The 13,165-nt window shown below is 23.9% G+C and overlaps 1 protein-coding gene across 2 annotated transcripts; it reads left to right on the top strand.

Moving 5' to 3' along the window:
• The first annotated feature begins 241 nt into the window (after window positions 1–241).
• On the top strand, window positions 242–12,919 carry LOC129607680 (thyrotropin-releasing hormone receptor-like). 2 transcript variants are annotated; one of them, XM_055518832.1, is made up of 8 exons: window positions 242–475; window positions 5,204–5,376; window positions 5,470–5,586; window positions 5,857–6,135; window positions 6,322–6,425; window positions 7,139–7,342; window positions 7,881–8,189; window positions 12,257–12,919. In XM_055518832.1, exons 1-8 carry the CDS (start codon window positions 342–344, stop codon window positions 12,812–12,814), a joined length of 1,878 nt encoding a protein of 625 aa, XP_055374807.1. In that variant the 5' UTR covers window positions 242–341; the 3' UTR covers window positions 12,815–12,919. The 2 variants fall into 2 exon arrangements, with proteins under 2 accessions (XP_055374807.1, XP_055374808.1); XM_055518833.1 differs by lacking the exon at window positions 7,139–7,342.
• The last annotated feature ends 246 nt before the right edge of the window (window positions 12,920–13,165 follow it).

Here is a 13,165-nt window from a genome sequence, read left to right as displayed (position 1 = left end):
GCACAACATTAGATTATCAAAAATCACTTAACATAAGGTTATCATATTGGACAATTTATACATTTTTTTTGAAATTTCAACTACAAAAATTTAATGTTACAGCATTTTATAGAAAAGTACCAGCAAAAACAGCTAAAAAATATGCATTGAAAGATATTATAAAAAATAAAATTAAATAAAATAAAAATAAAATGTAAAATAACACTATAAATGGCGAACATACTTTAGTTTGAAGAAAAAAAATAACAACATACGGATTGCGAAATTCATCAACCACATATTACGTTATTATGTTAACAATTCAAATTTGAAGGTGTAGGACAAGAATTTATATATAAACAATGGACGCTAATGTAACTGGAATAACACATGAAACCGTTACAGAAATTCGTGATATTGTACAAAAAATTATTATTCCAATTGTATTTATTGTAGGATTGATTGGAAATTCAATAACTGTTGTTGTATTGACAAGGTATATAATTATTATTAACACTGCTAGGTTTTTTTCTTAAGTTAAATTTTAAATCTTACTTGAAGTGAAATTTAGTTATAAAAATTGTTTAGAAAACATGAAAATATATTTGAATTCCATCATGCATTAAATTTAAATCAACATTTAAGTGCATTATCCTATGGGAATTATGATAATTAAGACTACACAACTCACCTCTTTACTGTGTTAGTTTCTGTAATCTGGTTTTCATCTTAATGTCTAGTAGCTAAATCAACAATCTGCTTTTTATTTAAATGCATTTCGCTAGATCCCTTCAAGTTTATCGATGTAGTTTTGTTTCATGATAAACTAATCGTTCACTTCAATTCTCCTCGGTTTTCTTATATCACTTCTTAACCTAATGAAGCGAGTAGATCTTTTAGTTCCAGGCATTACACTTCCTCTACAATTGTGCTATAACATTCTGTATGAATGACACCACTGTTTTGTTTCCTTTTACTATTTCCAGAAACACCAATCACACCAATCTGTTAAACTTTTCTTATGTTGCATTTAAAAAAGTATGTTCATATATGAATATGTCCACATCATTTTTGCAGTCCATTATTCAATTTTGTGGTCGCCTCTACCGCTATTTCTTATCTACAGATCCCAAATTTTTCACATATACATATTGTTTCACGACCATTTCCAAAGATCACAAACGAAAATATTTTCCATCAATCTGTTTAGTCTATTTTTTACAGTTGAAATTAATGAACTTGTATACAGCTATAACTAAAATATGTTTAATGATACAAAATTATGCTTGCTTGATATATCATAACACTATTCTGATAGCTGGCACACATATTTATCAATTTTATACAGTCACAGCAAGCTTATTCCATATATTTCCCCAAATGGTCTGACAAAACTTTTTTTCTTTTACGTGAAACTAAAATTCCAAAAACTTAATCGGCCACCATAAAACTGTAATAAAACAAAATAAAATTTTCTCATCACTTTATTTTGAATTTAAATTTTTCTCATAAAATTCCAAGAAATAAAAAAAAAATATATTGAGAAAGGCACAATATAAGTTTTTAGCATGTGATAATAAAAGTTTTACACGAAAATAAATTTATTTTTATATTGCCGCGTTAAAAAAAAAACTTACTTTGTTAAAATCTGAAGACAACTTTTAGGGTATGTACGTTAGTAGCTGTAAAAGTTTTAGTAAACTGTTTTCCTCTTCTGGTAACTGGAAATGAGTTTTAAAATAACCAAATATAAACAGGACATAAATTGAAAAACAAAAAACATTTTTTTTCCTTTCATCTAAATTTCGGAAGAAAAGTTTTTCAAATTTTCCCAAAGAAAAAATATTGTGCCTACTATCCTTTTAATAGAAGAGAAACGGAAATGTTATATTATGCAGTTTTATTATAATTATTTTGATTTTCATTCCTTATTATTCTTCTAAGGAACATACGACTTAAACACAACCTCTCCAGCTTTCTCTGTTTTATGCCAATCTCTTTATTCCTGCTCATGTTTTATTGGTTATTTCCAACTTTTCCGGCACAATTCTTCTTCATATCTCATTTCACCTCCCCACATTTCTTGGGGGTTCCATTCCAGGGTTTCACGTGTAATTGATGTTACTAGATCTACTAAATTTCCATTGAATCTTGTCCCGTCATTAACTACAGCTCTTAGTTGAAAATTCTTTGTGAACAAAATATATTCCGTACAATTTTGAGACATTTGTTATCGTTGGCACCAACCATGTTTCACTTCTGTAAAGCGTTGAATATTCTTATGTGAGTTCCAGGTTGCCCATAATCTACTGAATGAACACCTTGCCGTTGAAATCCTTCGTTGTATGTTTCTATTTGTTCCTCGCTCTTTTAATATATAATCATTTTAGTTACTTCATTTTAAATGTAAAGGACACATGTTGTTATTCTTTTTCATTGAAATGTTCCGGAATACCTTTAAAAATGACTTTAATAATTAATTTATTAAATAGTATTTTTAGGTAAAAATAGAAATAGAATTAATGGAATTCGAAAACTACCTAGATGAAGAATGTTGTTCAAATAAATAAATAATTTTTAAATCAAAAATTTATTTTAGCTCCTGTAAGAATTGCCATAACATGTATTCCAAAAAATTCTTTTTAATTACCCCTACACTTTATTTCCATTTTACAAAATTATTTCATATTACATAAATTTATTTTTATTCATTTTTCTTAATGATAACAAAATTACTACTTCAATATTGTAGATAATTCGATTTTTAAGGATTTCAATTTACAAAATTGATAATAAAAGACCTTGGCAAATTAAATAAAATATAAAATAAAAATTCATTCATTGTATTTTCATATTCAAAGAATAAAACAAAATATTCAACATTTTTCCCTAATGTAAGAAGTAAACGTAAAAAACCAGTAAATAACTTGGAAAAAAAAACATACTAGAAACATACGTAAGCTTTTAACCACCATAAATTTTTTTATTAAAGCACAAAGTTTTTAAATTGAAATGGAAGAATTCAAAAAAAAAAAAAAACAAATGTAATGTGCTTCCATTAGAGCTACTATTACTTTTACTTCAAACAAAGTTACACAGAGGAAAAATTTTCAAACATAACAACTGTTTGTTTGCTTATTAGTATTCTTATTATTCCTGCAATCAAGCAGGAATTGTAAAACTAAAAATTAGGGATCTGCCAGAGCCCCTTAATGTTGAGTTGATGGACAAATTTTGAGTACGCTTTTGAGTGACAGTAAATGAAATTTGTAAATACCTCATGTTATTATACCTTTTAATAAACAAAAAATGTGCACACAGATATGCTTTTGGGGAGACTATTACAAGAAGAAACTCTTATCAGCACACACATTCTACTACTCGTATAAATTCATAAACTACGTATTTCAAGATCTGACAATTGCACACCGACCATTTTCATTCTCTTTCTTCATTCCTTTATTTTTTGAAAATATTTTTGAATTTATTTTCCTCGTGTTTCTTTATAAATCTTTTCGAATATTGTTTTCTAACTGTTACATAAATTTTTTTTGCTCTTAAAATTTTTTCCTAAATCGTACGTACAAAAATATAGCTGAAAATATATCTATATGAAATACATGAATATATTTACAAGACTAAAACTTTTTTAATTAAATCAAACAAAAATTAAGAGAGAAAAACAATATGAAAAGATAAAGAATAAAAAGTCAATGTAAAATTTATGATGACATCGAGAAGCAACACATTGTGTCAATTTTTGTTTGTAATAATTTCTGGAGGAAACAACAGAATACAATCACAAGAAATGACGAAAAAAGATAATAAGAAAAAGAAAAAACAAATATTTTTCACTTTTCTATCTCAAATAAGGCAGTAAAAGAAAAACAGCATATTGTTTTTAATGTTTGCTCTTATATAATGTTTTATAAGACTTAAGAATATGATACTTATTTAGTATTTATTAAAATATCATATAAGTATGCCTGCACTCTTTCAGTATATTCTTCATTGTTGTATACCATAGACTTGTAATTTTACATGAACACATTTCTTTATTCTTTTTTTTTATATTTTTGCATTAAGGTCTCAAAAGTTTCTCAACGTTATAACTCAAAAAACATTCAGAGTTCGAAACATTTGATATGGGATTCTGCGTCACCCCCATCAATCATTTAAATTATACGTTTATAAAATCATCAATGTTTTGAAAAATCAAAAAAAATAAAATCAATTTTTGTGTATACTTTAACCTTGAATTATTTTTACCATTTTTTTTTTAAATGAGGGCAAAATTTAAATTTATGTACCTAAATGCTCTGACATACGTACGTTTTATGGCATGCTTTTTAAAGTTCCCCTTGAATTAAATTGTGGTTACATTAAGGATAACGTTATATAAAAATAAATTTTACCCCTTTTATTTTTAAATTTTCTTGCTCAAAGTTTATTTTTTTGCTTCTTGTGTTTTTGGTGTACTTTTGAAATGCGGTAAAAAGTTTATTCTTTATAATAGAAAATAATGAGCATTAGAGGGTAAGAGACAATTAATTTTGTCGCATTTTTTTATTTTTTCATTTCAATTTTTTTTTTATCTTTGTTATTTTGACTACAACAGAAAATTTCTGGTCTGGTTAGTTAAAAGTTATAAAAAAATGAGTGGTTTAATTGAAAAATGTTTTTTTATATTTCGAATTTAATTTAATTAATATAGAAAAATTTTTGTCGTAATTTTAATACTCAAAAGAGTTGAAGAAGTTTTTGAAATTGAAAAAAAATATCTAATAACAACATAAAAAAAAATTGATTTCAAAGATACTTACATGAACTTAAATTTGAATATCCGATAACATTCTATGTCCTCCTTTCCAATGTTATTAATTATAATTAATAACAATATTTTGTGGATAACCTCAAAATATTTCTCTGATAACAAAGTTGCTATTAAAATTTTCATATCCATATTTTCACGTGCAAATTCGGTATTCTAATAAATGATTTAATTATAATTGTTTCGGTTTTAAAAATTTTCCATTTACTTTAAAATATAATTCCGCTAGCGTACCACTAAATTCTGAATATGTAGATTTATAGAAAAAATATTGCATAAGTTTAGGAGAAAATCTGTAAAAATACCAAAAATATTTTCAAATTTAATAAAATTTCATTGAATTTTTTTCTTTTTGTTTTTTTTTTTGCTTTTTGTTTTACCTATTCAATATAGAAAATCTATGAGATGTTCAACGAATGTATATTTAACTGCCTTAGCCGTTACTGATATGTTATATTTGACCACAACATTCCTATTAACATTGCAGCATTATCAATCATTTCATCTTTATCATCCGATATATTGGCGATGTTTTGGTTTAATAATATGGTTTCATGATGGTCTATGTAAGAGAAAATTATATTTTTTATATTAAATAATTTAATTTTCTTCAAAGATATATAACTAAAATATAATTATTAATTTATACCTATATTTAGCTTACATATCAATATACATAGCAACATGTTTTACAATTGAAAGATTTATTGCTGTACGATATCCGATACGAAGGCAACAATTTTGTACAGAAGAATTGGCAAAAAAAGTGATTGTAGGTAAAGATCTTTATTTCATTACAACAATAATTATTTATCATTAATTATTATAATAAAAAAAAAGGATGTCAATAACAGATTAAAATAAATTGTCCTTTCTCTTTTAATTAATATACGTGTAAATTTTCAAAATGAAAATACTATAAGTATAATAATATACTATTAATAAAAATATATTTTAAAATCCTTTAATTTTAATTTTTCGCACTATTACATATACATATATATATATATATACATATATTTAAATTTATCATTATTAATTTTCAGGTATTTCAATATTATGTATAGTATTAACAGTATCAACAGCTTTTGAATATTCAGTTGACGTTAAAGAAAATTATTTTAATACGGAAACAAATGAACCATGTCCTGCATCAGCTGCTATTCAAAATAATTTACATGAAAATCTTACAAATATGAACATAACACGACAATCAGATATTTTTGATGATGTTGATAACGATATTATTAATTATGGAATTGGTGTTGGTAATGTTGGATTTACAACTTCTGTGAATAGCATTGATGTTATTGATGATATTGATGGTAAATTTACGTTTTATTCAAATTGTTTTCATACATATGCATATTTTTTTTAATTATATAACAGCTACATGTATGTATGTTCAAATGTATTATTTATAAAAATTTTTAATTATAAATTTTTTATACAATATTTTATATTTTTAAATTATATTGTATATTACATGATTTATGTATATTCATATGTAGATGATACTGTGGGACGTGCTCTACAAACAATGTCCAATGGAGGAGTAATTAAAACTTCAATGTCAAAAAATAAAACCACTGAATTTGTTAAAAATATGACTTGTGTAAGTATTAAATTTATGTTACTCGTATACATACATTATGCAATTACATTAAAATTAAAGTGTGTATTTCAATTGCATATGATTGCAATATGTGCATATGCAATCATATAGAGTTTTTGATGTAAATTAATTCTTTAGCTTTGATATTTCTTTCGATAATTGGACTCAAATAAATATAATTGAAATTTTAAGTTAAAATTTTTGTTACTGGAAATTTTTTAAAATTCACATTTAATGAATTTGGAGATGCTAGAGATTATTCTGAGAATTATTTTAATGAGTGATTTCCGATAAATAATTTAAAATTTTCATTAAAAACACACTTCTAAGAATTACTCCCAGAGAGTATTATACGCACTTTATTATGAACTTTATTATGAAAATATAATGATATTTTATAATGAACCTTATAATGAGAATGTTTGGTTCTCGTTTGCAAGGGAAAGGAAATACCTGGGAAACTTTAGGAAAGTTAATATCAATTGAGTGTTAAGCGTGTAAAGCACTCACAAAATGCCAAAATTATATCCACATCACAAAGTACTTTTATGAAATTTTCAATCTAAGCGTTATGCTGTTCTTGTAAGAACAAATGTACATACATATGTATGTAGTATGTATGTATTATGTATAGCATAATTCCGTATTCTGTACCCTGGTTTTCATTTATAAAATAATTAATTATATAACATTACCTATTCATCTTGTTCCAGATTGATTATCACACTCATACATATTCTGAATTTGGAAATAATGAACAATATTATACAATATTCTTTCATTTTACAACACTGGTATTTGTTATAATTCCATTAACAATTTTAATAACTTTTAATACATTTCTAATTATTTTGGTGAGAAAATCAAAAACTTTACGCACTGAAATGACAAATATGAGTATAAGAATGTCTAAAAAGGTAAGATAAAAATATTTATTAATTTTTTATTACTAACATCACTTTAAAATTTTTATTTAAAATTTCTAATTGCTTCGCGTTCCTGAATTCTAATTTGCGCGTCTTTCTTTTATCACTTGATAGTAGAGTTGTGTTTTATATACCGATATATCAAACATCGATTAATAAGGAATACAAATTTTGGGGAAAATATCGATTTTATCGCGATGTTTCGCTTAGAGTTATTGAGTATATATTTGATTTTTTTTTGACATATTTCCTACATATTTCAAATATGTAGGAAATATATATAAAGACAACTAGCTTCATACAAGAGAATGTATAAAATTAGTTTTGTTTACATGACAAAACTCAAATGTCTATAATTAAATGCTTGTTCATTTAATTCCGGATATTTTATAAAATGCTAATGTATTACTTTACCTTTATATTCTGCCGTAAGACTAAAATAATTCTTTACCCACTTTTATACCCAGCATATATTCATATTTCCACCGTATATTTCAAATATATATTAAATAATCATATTATTTTTCAGCCATCATCAAAATCATTGACAGCTGCTAAAACATCAAAAGTATCACAAGAGAATAAAATAACAATTGTATTAATTGCTGTTGTTATACTATTTATAATATGTCAATTACCATGGTCAATATATTTAATTGTGCAAAATTATATAGATATCGATAGAAATTTGAAATTATTTCTTGGAAATATTTTCAATTTGTTAGTTGATATTAATTCAGCAATGAATTTCTTTTTATATTGTGTACTTTCTGATAAATATCGTAAAACGGTTAAAGAGTTAATAAATAATATGCGTAATCATCATCATCGTCATCAGGTTAGTAGTAATACTGGATATAGTTTTAAAACTAGAAATGGAAGTCGTTATTATACATCAACAAATACTGAATCAACTACAATGGTAACAACAGCTGATTTATAATAAAAAAGAAAAATTAAAATCGGGAAATTGAAAATTTTTTTTTTCGTAAACCAACGCACACATGTCAAAGCTATTTTTTTATAATGAAAAAAATTAATATGTATATACATATATGAATAAAAGTAGAGTAAATTGTAATGTTATAAAAATTTAAAAATATTATTTATTAAAACATTTACATATATATATCCACATACTTACATAATATTTATTTTGTTAAAATAATTATTTTATTATTAATTTATTAAAAGAAAAATCGTTAAAGAAAAAATTTGTTTTATTGCGGTTTATGATCTCGCCACTTGACATTAGACAATGCAGAAGGAAAATTTTCTTATTGTCATTTTTTAAAATACAAATTAGATTTTATTTTACTAAATTTATTTGAAAAAATTAAACAAAATTCTCAAGATTTAAGTAGAAAAAGAAAAATTTTATTTTTATATTGGCGCTGGCAGATATGTAATTTTTACTTTTACAACTGTTTGATTGCTTATTTGTGTTCAAGCATGCATACATGCCACTATATGGTAGCATACAATTAAGCCATCAAACAGTTTGTAATTTTTTACAAACTGGTTGCAATTTAGTTTAAGTTTAGGCGCAATCAATTTGCAATCAAATTGTAATTTAAAAACTAAAGATTGCATGTCTGCCAGCGCCCTTATGTAACTGATTAGTTTTAGAAATACTAGGAAATTTTAACTTCATACTTTGAGAAAATTGGTTTAAATGCATGTGTAACGCTTTAGTTAGCTGTTGTTATTAAAATAAAAAGTGAAAGAAAAAATTTTTCAAATAAAACGAAAGCCAGCTAATAATGTCAAATTTATATTTGAAATATTTTTTTTCTCTCTTTGTAGTTATGTAGTAGGTGTAGTTGGTGTAGCTTGAGCTTTTTTTTTTTGTTTTGCTGTAATTATTGGGTTTGACTTTGAATGTTTTGTTTGAAGTGTTTTAAAATTTTATAATTATTGCTTTCGCGCTTTCTTTTTCTAAATTTCGCCGTATTGTGTGTTTTAAAATTAAGTTTCCTTATATAATAAAACAGTGAAAATTAATAATTTAATAATTAATTAATACACTTTATTGAATTTTTAATATTAGTGTGCCTTTTACAAATTTTGAGAATTTTTTAACCTAAGTAGGTCCTTGCATGAAATATATTCTTACATAAGAATTACTCCATGCTACTTCAAAAACTTTCATATAAGCACCTAATACTTATAAAATCAATTGAAATTACACTGTTCGAGCACTGAAAAACTTTAAAAGTCTGTAAGTCAAATACGAGTACTCGGTAAAAGTTTTAATTGTCAATAAAATTAGGTTAATTTACTGCGTTAAGTTCTTGGAGTAACCATGCTCAATTTGGGTGGGTACACCAAGCAACAAAATGATCAACCGTTTTATAAATTTCGTTTTCAAATTTCATTACCCTTTTAAATACTAAAAACGCTCTTGAGTTTTTTGTATGCATATAAGTATGTACGTACATATTCAAAACAAATTCTTATAGAAAGTACTTAACCGAGAAATATAAGAGGAACTGCCGTTTTGGCATGGGTTTTATGTAGGTAGTAAGGAGTATCTACTTAGTTTTAAAACCCTTGAAATTTTATTGTTTGAAGCTGTGATATTTTTTATTATTTTCTTTTTACAGAACATCAGAAAATACAAATTTCAAAGGTAAGGTTTTTATTTATTCACCTTTAATTGAATTTCTCTAAAAGCTTTTATGAATTTCGGTTAATAACAATTTGTAATTTAGTAAAAAATTGTTTTTAGAATACCAAAATGGGTCAAAATGGATTTCATATTGAATGAACGACAAAATTTACATGATTCTGATTAAGGTAAAAATTTATTTTATTCACTACTTTCTTAACTCTTATTTTGCATAAAGAAGTTTTGTACAAAAATCAGTTATTAAATTCCATTATATTAATTAAAAAATCAATTATAATTGTAGAATTTCATTTACTTATTTAATCATTCATTTTTAGGTAACAGCAATGCAAACTTAAATATGCAAATATTCAGAAAATTTTTCTAAAATTTCAATTAATTTTATGAAATTTTTAAATTCATAAATAAGTATATTCTTAAATTTTCAATATAATATACAATAATGCAAAAGTTAAAAAATCATGGAAAGTTTTTGAAAAATCAAAAATTTTAATACCATCAAAAGTTTTTACTATTTAAATGCCTTTAGATTAGATACTATATTTCCATCATAAAAGTGTTGAATTTGAAACACTTTTAAAATAGTAGAATACCTACAAAAAATTTTCAATAATTCGTAAATATCAATATTTATTCCAAATATAATTATTATATTTGCTACATAAATATAAATATTTTCTTTTTAATAAATTAAAATAATTTTTATGTTTGTTTCTTGCTGTATATTATTGGGTTGTGCAGTAGTTGTAATTTGCTTTGAAAAGTATTTTATAGAATTATTTTTTATTTATTAATTGATTTTATTTGATCAGTAATGTAGGCATTCCAAATATGAAAGGATTGTCTAATTTAATATAATAAAAAAGATTATGAAAATTTTGTTATAATTTATAATATTATATTTCAAGTACCATAATTCCCTATTTTGCTTTGGAAACTGCAAATAGAATGTGTTTTTGGAATTCCATATTCCAATTGACAAAAACATGATTTTTCTTGAACAAATTTAAGATATTCTGAACAATTCTCCAGTAATTCACGATGTATACCAAACAGTTTTCCTCTGAAATTTCATTTAAAATTTCACATAAATACGTTGGAAAGAGAAAAATTACAACTTTTACGTGAAGAAATTTCATTTTTGTACTTACATTGCGTGCAAAATTTCCGGTTTTTTCAGACATTCAGAAATTTGTTAAAATATTTTTAAAAAAGAATTGTTAGTAAATCTTGCCTTGAATAATCTTTTATTTATTCTAATAATTTAAATTGTTATATTTTAATATTAATGTAAATTTTAAGTCTTTTTATTTGATAACACAAAAAAAAAAATAAAAAATATTATAACAATTAAAATTTCTTTGTGAATAATAGAATATTCTTATCAAAAGAAGTGATGAGGCATAATAAAAACAAAAAGGATTAAGAAGTAGGATTTATAAAATTTACAAATTATTTATACAAATATTTTATAAATTTTTTTTTTAATTTGAATACAAAATTTGTAAAGTATTTTATTAGCAATTTACAATATAACTTTCCTTTTTTTATATGTATGTAATAATTTACTGTTAACCTTATGTAACATTTTATGTATGTACATGCAATAAGTATTTGCTTTTTAACTATTTTCTTTAAATATTTAATATTTAATTTTTAATACTTTAAAAAATATTTTTTATATTCATTTCATATTTTTATTTGTTGATTTCAATACACAAAAGGATATAACACTATCAGAATTTACAAGACAAGGAACATTGACAACATCATGGAATCGCCATAGTTCAAGATATACATTTAATCATAGACCAAATTCAATACGTAATAATAGAGAAATACCAAAAAAACCAAAAGAAATATCATATCCAATGCAATTATTAAATAAACAATTAAATCGTTTCGATACATCAAATCAATTACGTCATGAATATATACCGTTACGTGAAGATATTAATTCAATAGCAACAATATCAACAGGAGTAACATCAACAACATTAATACCATCATCACCATCAACATCAACATTAATTAATTCACCATCATCATCATCATTAACGAATAATAATGCAAATAATATAAAAAATAATAACAATAATAACGGTTTTTTATCAATGAAACAGAATCAATATCAATTTCAGCAATCAAAACAACAACGTAAACAATCATATGAAAAATATCAACAAGATAGAAAAAAATCTCAACCACAAAATGAATTTTCATCATATCATTTAAATAACTTTCAAGGTTTTAATAATAATTATTCTTTACAGTCTGGTAACAATGGCAGTAATAATGATTTTAATAAATTATCATCATCATATAATATTTATAATACTATATGTTTTAATAATGATAAAAATTCTCGAACAAATAATTGGAATATTGATGATAATTCAACAAATAAAACAAATCAATTATTAATGATGCAACAACATCATAAACATAAACCTATACAACAACAACATAATACAAAACAATTACAAGAAAATCAACAATATCAACAATTTAATAAACAAAAATCACAACAGCAACAATATTTAATGGATCAACAATATCATAATAATAGAAATTGCCCATATTATTCAAATTTAAATAAAATTTGGACTATGACAAAACCAACAACATCTATAACAAATACAACACCAAAAACAACAATTTTAATGCCCGATGAATACTATATTATGGATAAAAATCCTGCAAATAAATTGAATCAACAACAGCAACAACAACAACAATATAAACAGCAACGTAGACGTAGCTTATCTTTAACATCATTACCAAAAATAAAACATGCACCAAGCTGTAAAGATTTTCCTGATGATTTGTGATATATTATAGATACCAAATTAGAATATTATATAATAGATGTAGATATAATAAACATTGCATAAAATTCAAATTCATATGTATAAAAATATGCATACATACTTCGTTATATAAATAAAGTACATAAACATAGAAAATTATATAAGAGAACTTTGTTTATTTTCCTCATATTGTATATGTAGTTATAATTACTTAAACTAATTATATGAAATATATTTACATATTTCGTATGTATAGGCAATTAAATAACATTTGTATAACATAATCTAAGACATTATTTTATAAAAATAAGAGTTCTTAACATTATAATATATGTATGTTGTTCCGTATGCTACACAATTTATACAGACCAA

Source organism: Condylostylus longicornis, unplaced genomic scaffold (genome assembly GCF_029603195.1).
Source record: "Condylostylus longicornis isolate FDR11 unplaced genomic scaffold, ASM2960319v2 ptg000028l, whole genome shotgun sequence".
NCBI classification, from domain to species: domain Eukaryota; kingdom Metazoa; phylum Arthropoda; class Insecta; order Diptera; family Dolichopodidae; genus Condylostylus; species Condylostylus longicornis.
The sequence above is the reverse complement of the archived record's forward strand: the minus strand, read 5'-3'. Positions and strand labels throughout refer to the sequence as shown.

Coding starts and splice junctions, on each gene's coding strand:
- LOC129607680 (XM_055518832.1), top strand. CDS start 342: ATGGACGCTAATGTAACTGGAATAACACATGAAACCGTTACAGAAATT. Junction 5,377..5,469: donor ATGGTTTCATGATGGTCTAT/GTAAGAGAAAAT, acceptor ACCTATATTTAG/CTTACATATCAATATACATA. Junction 8,190..12,256: donor ATCATCATCATCGTCATCAG/GTTAGTAGTAAT, acceptor TATTCTTTACAG/TCTGGTAACAATGGCAGTAA.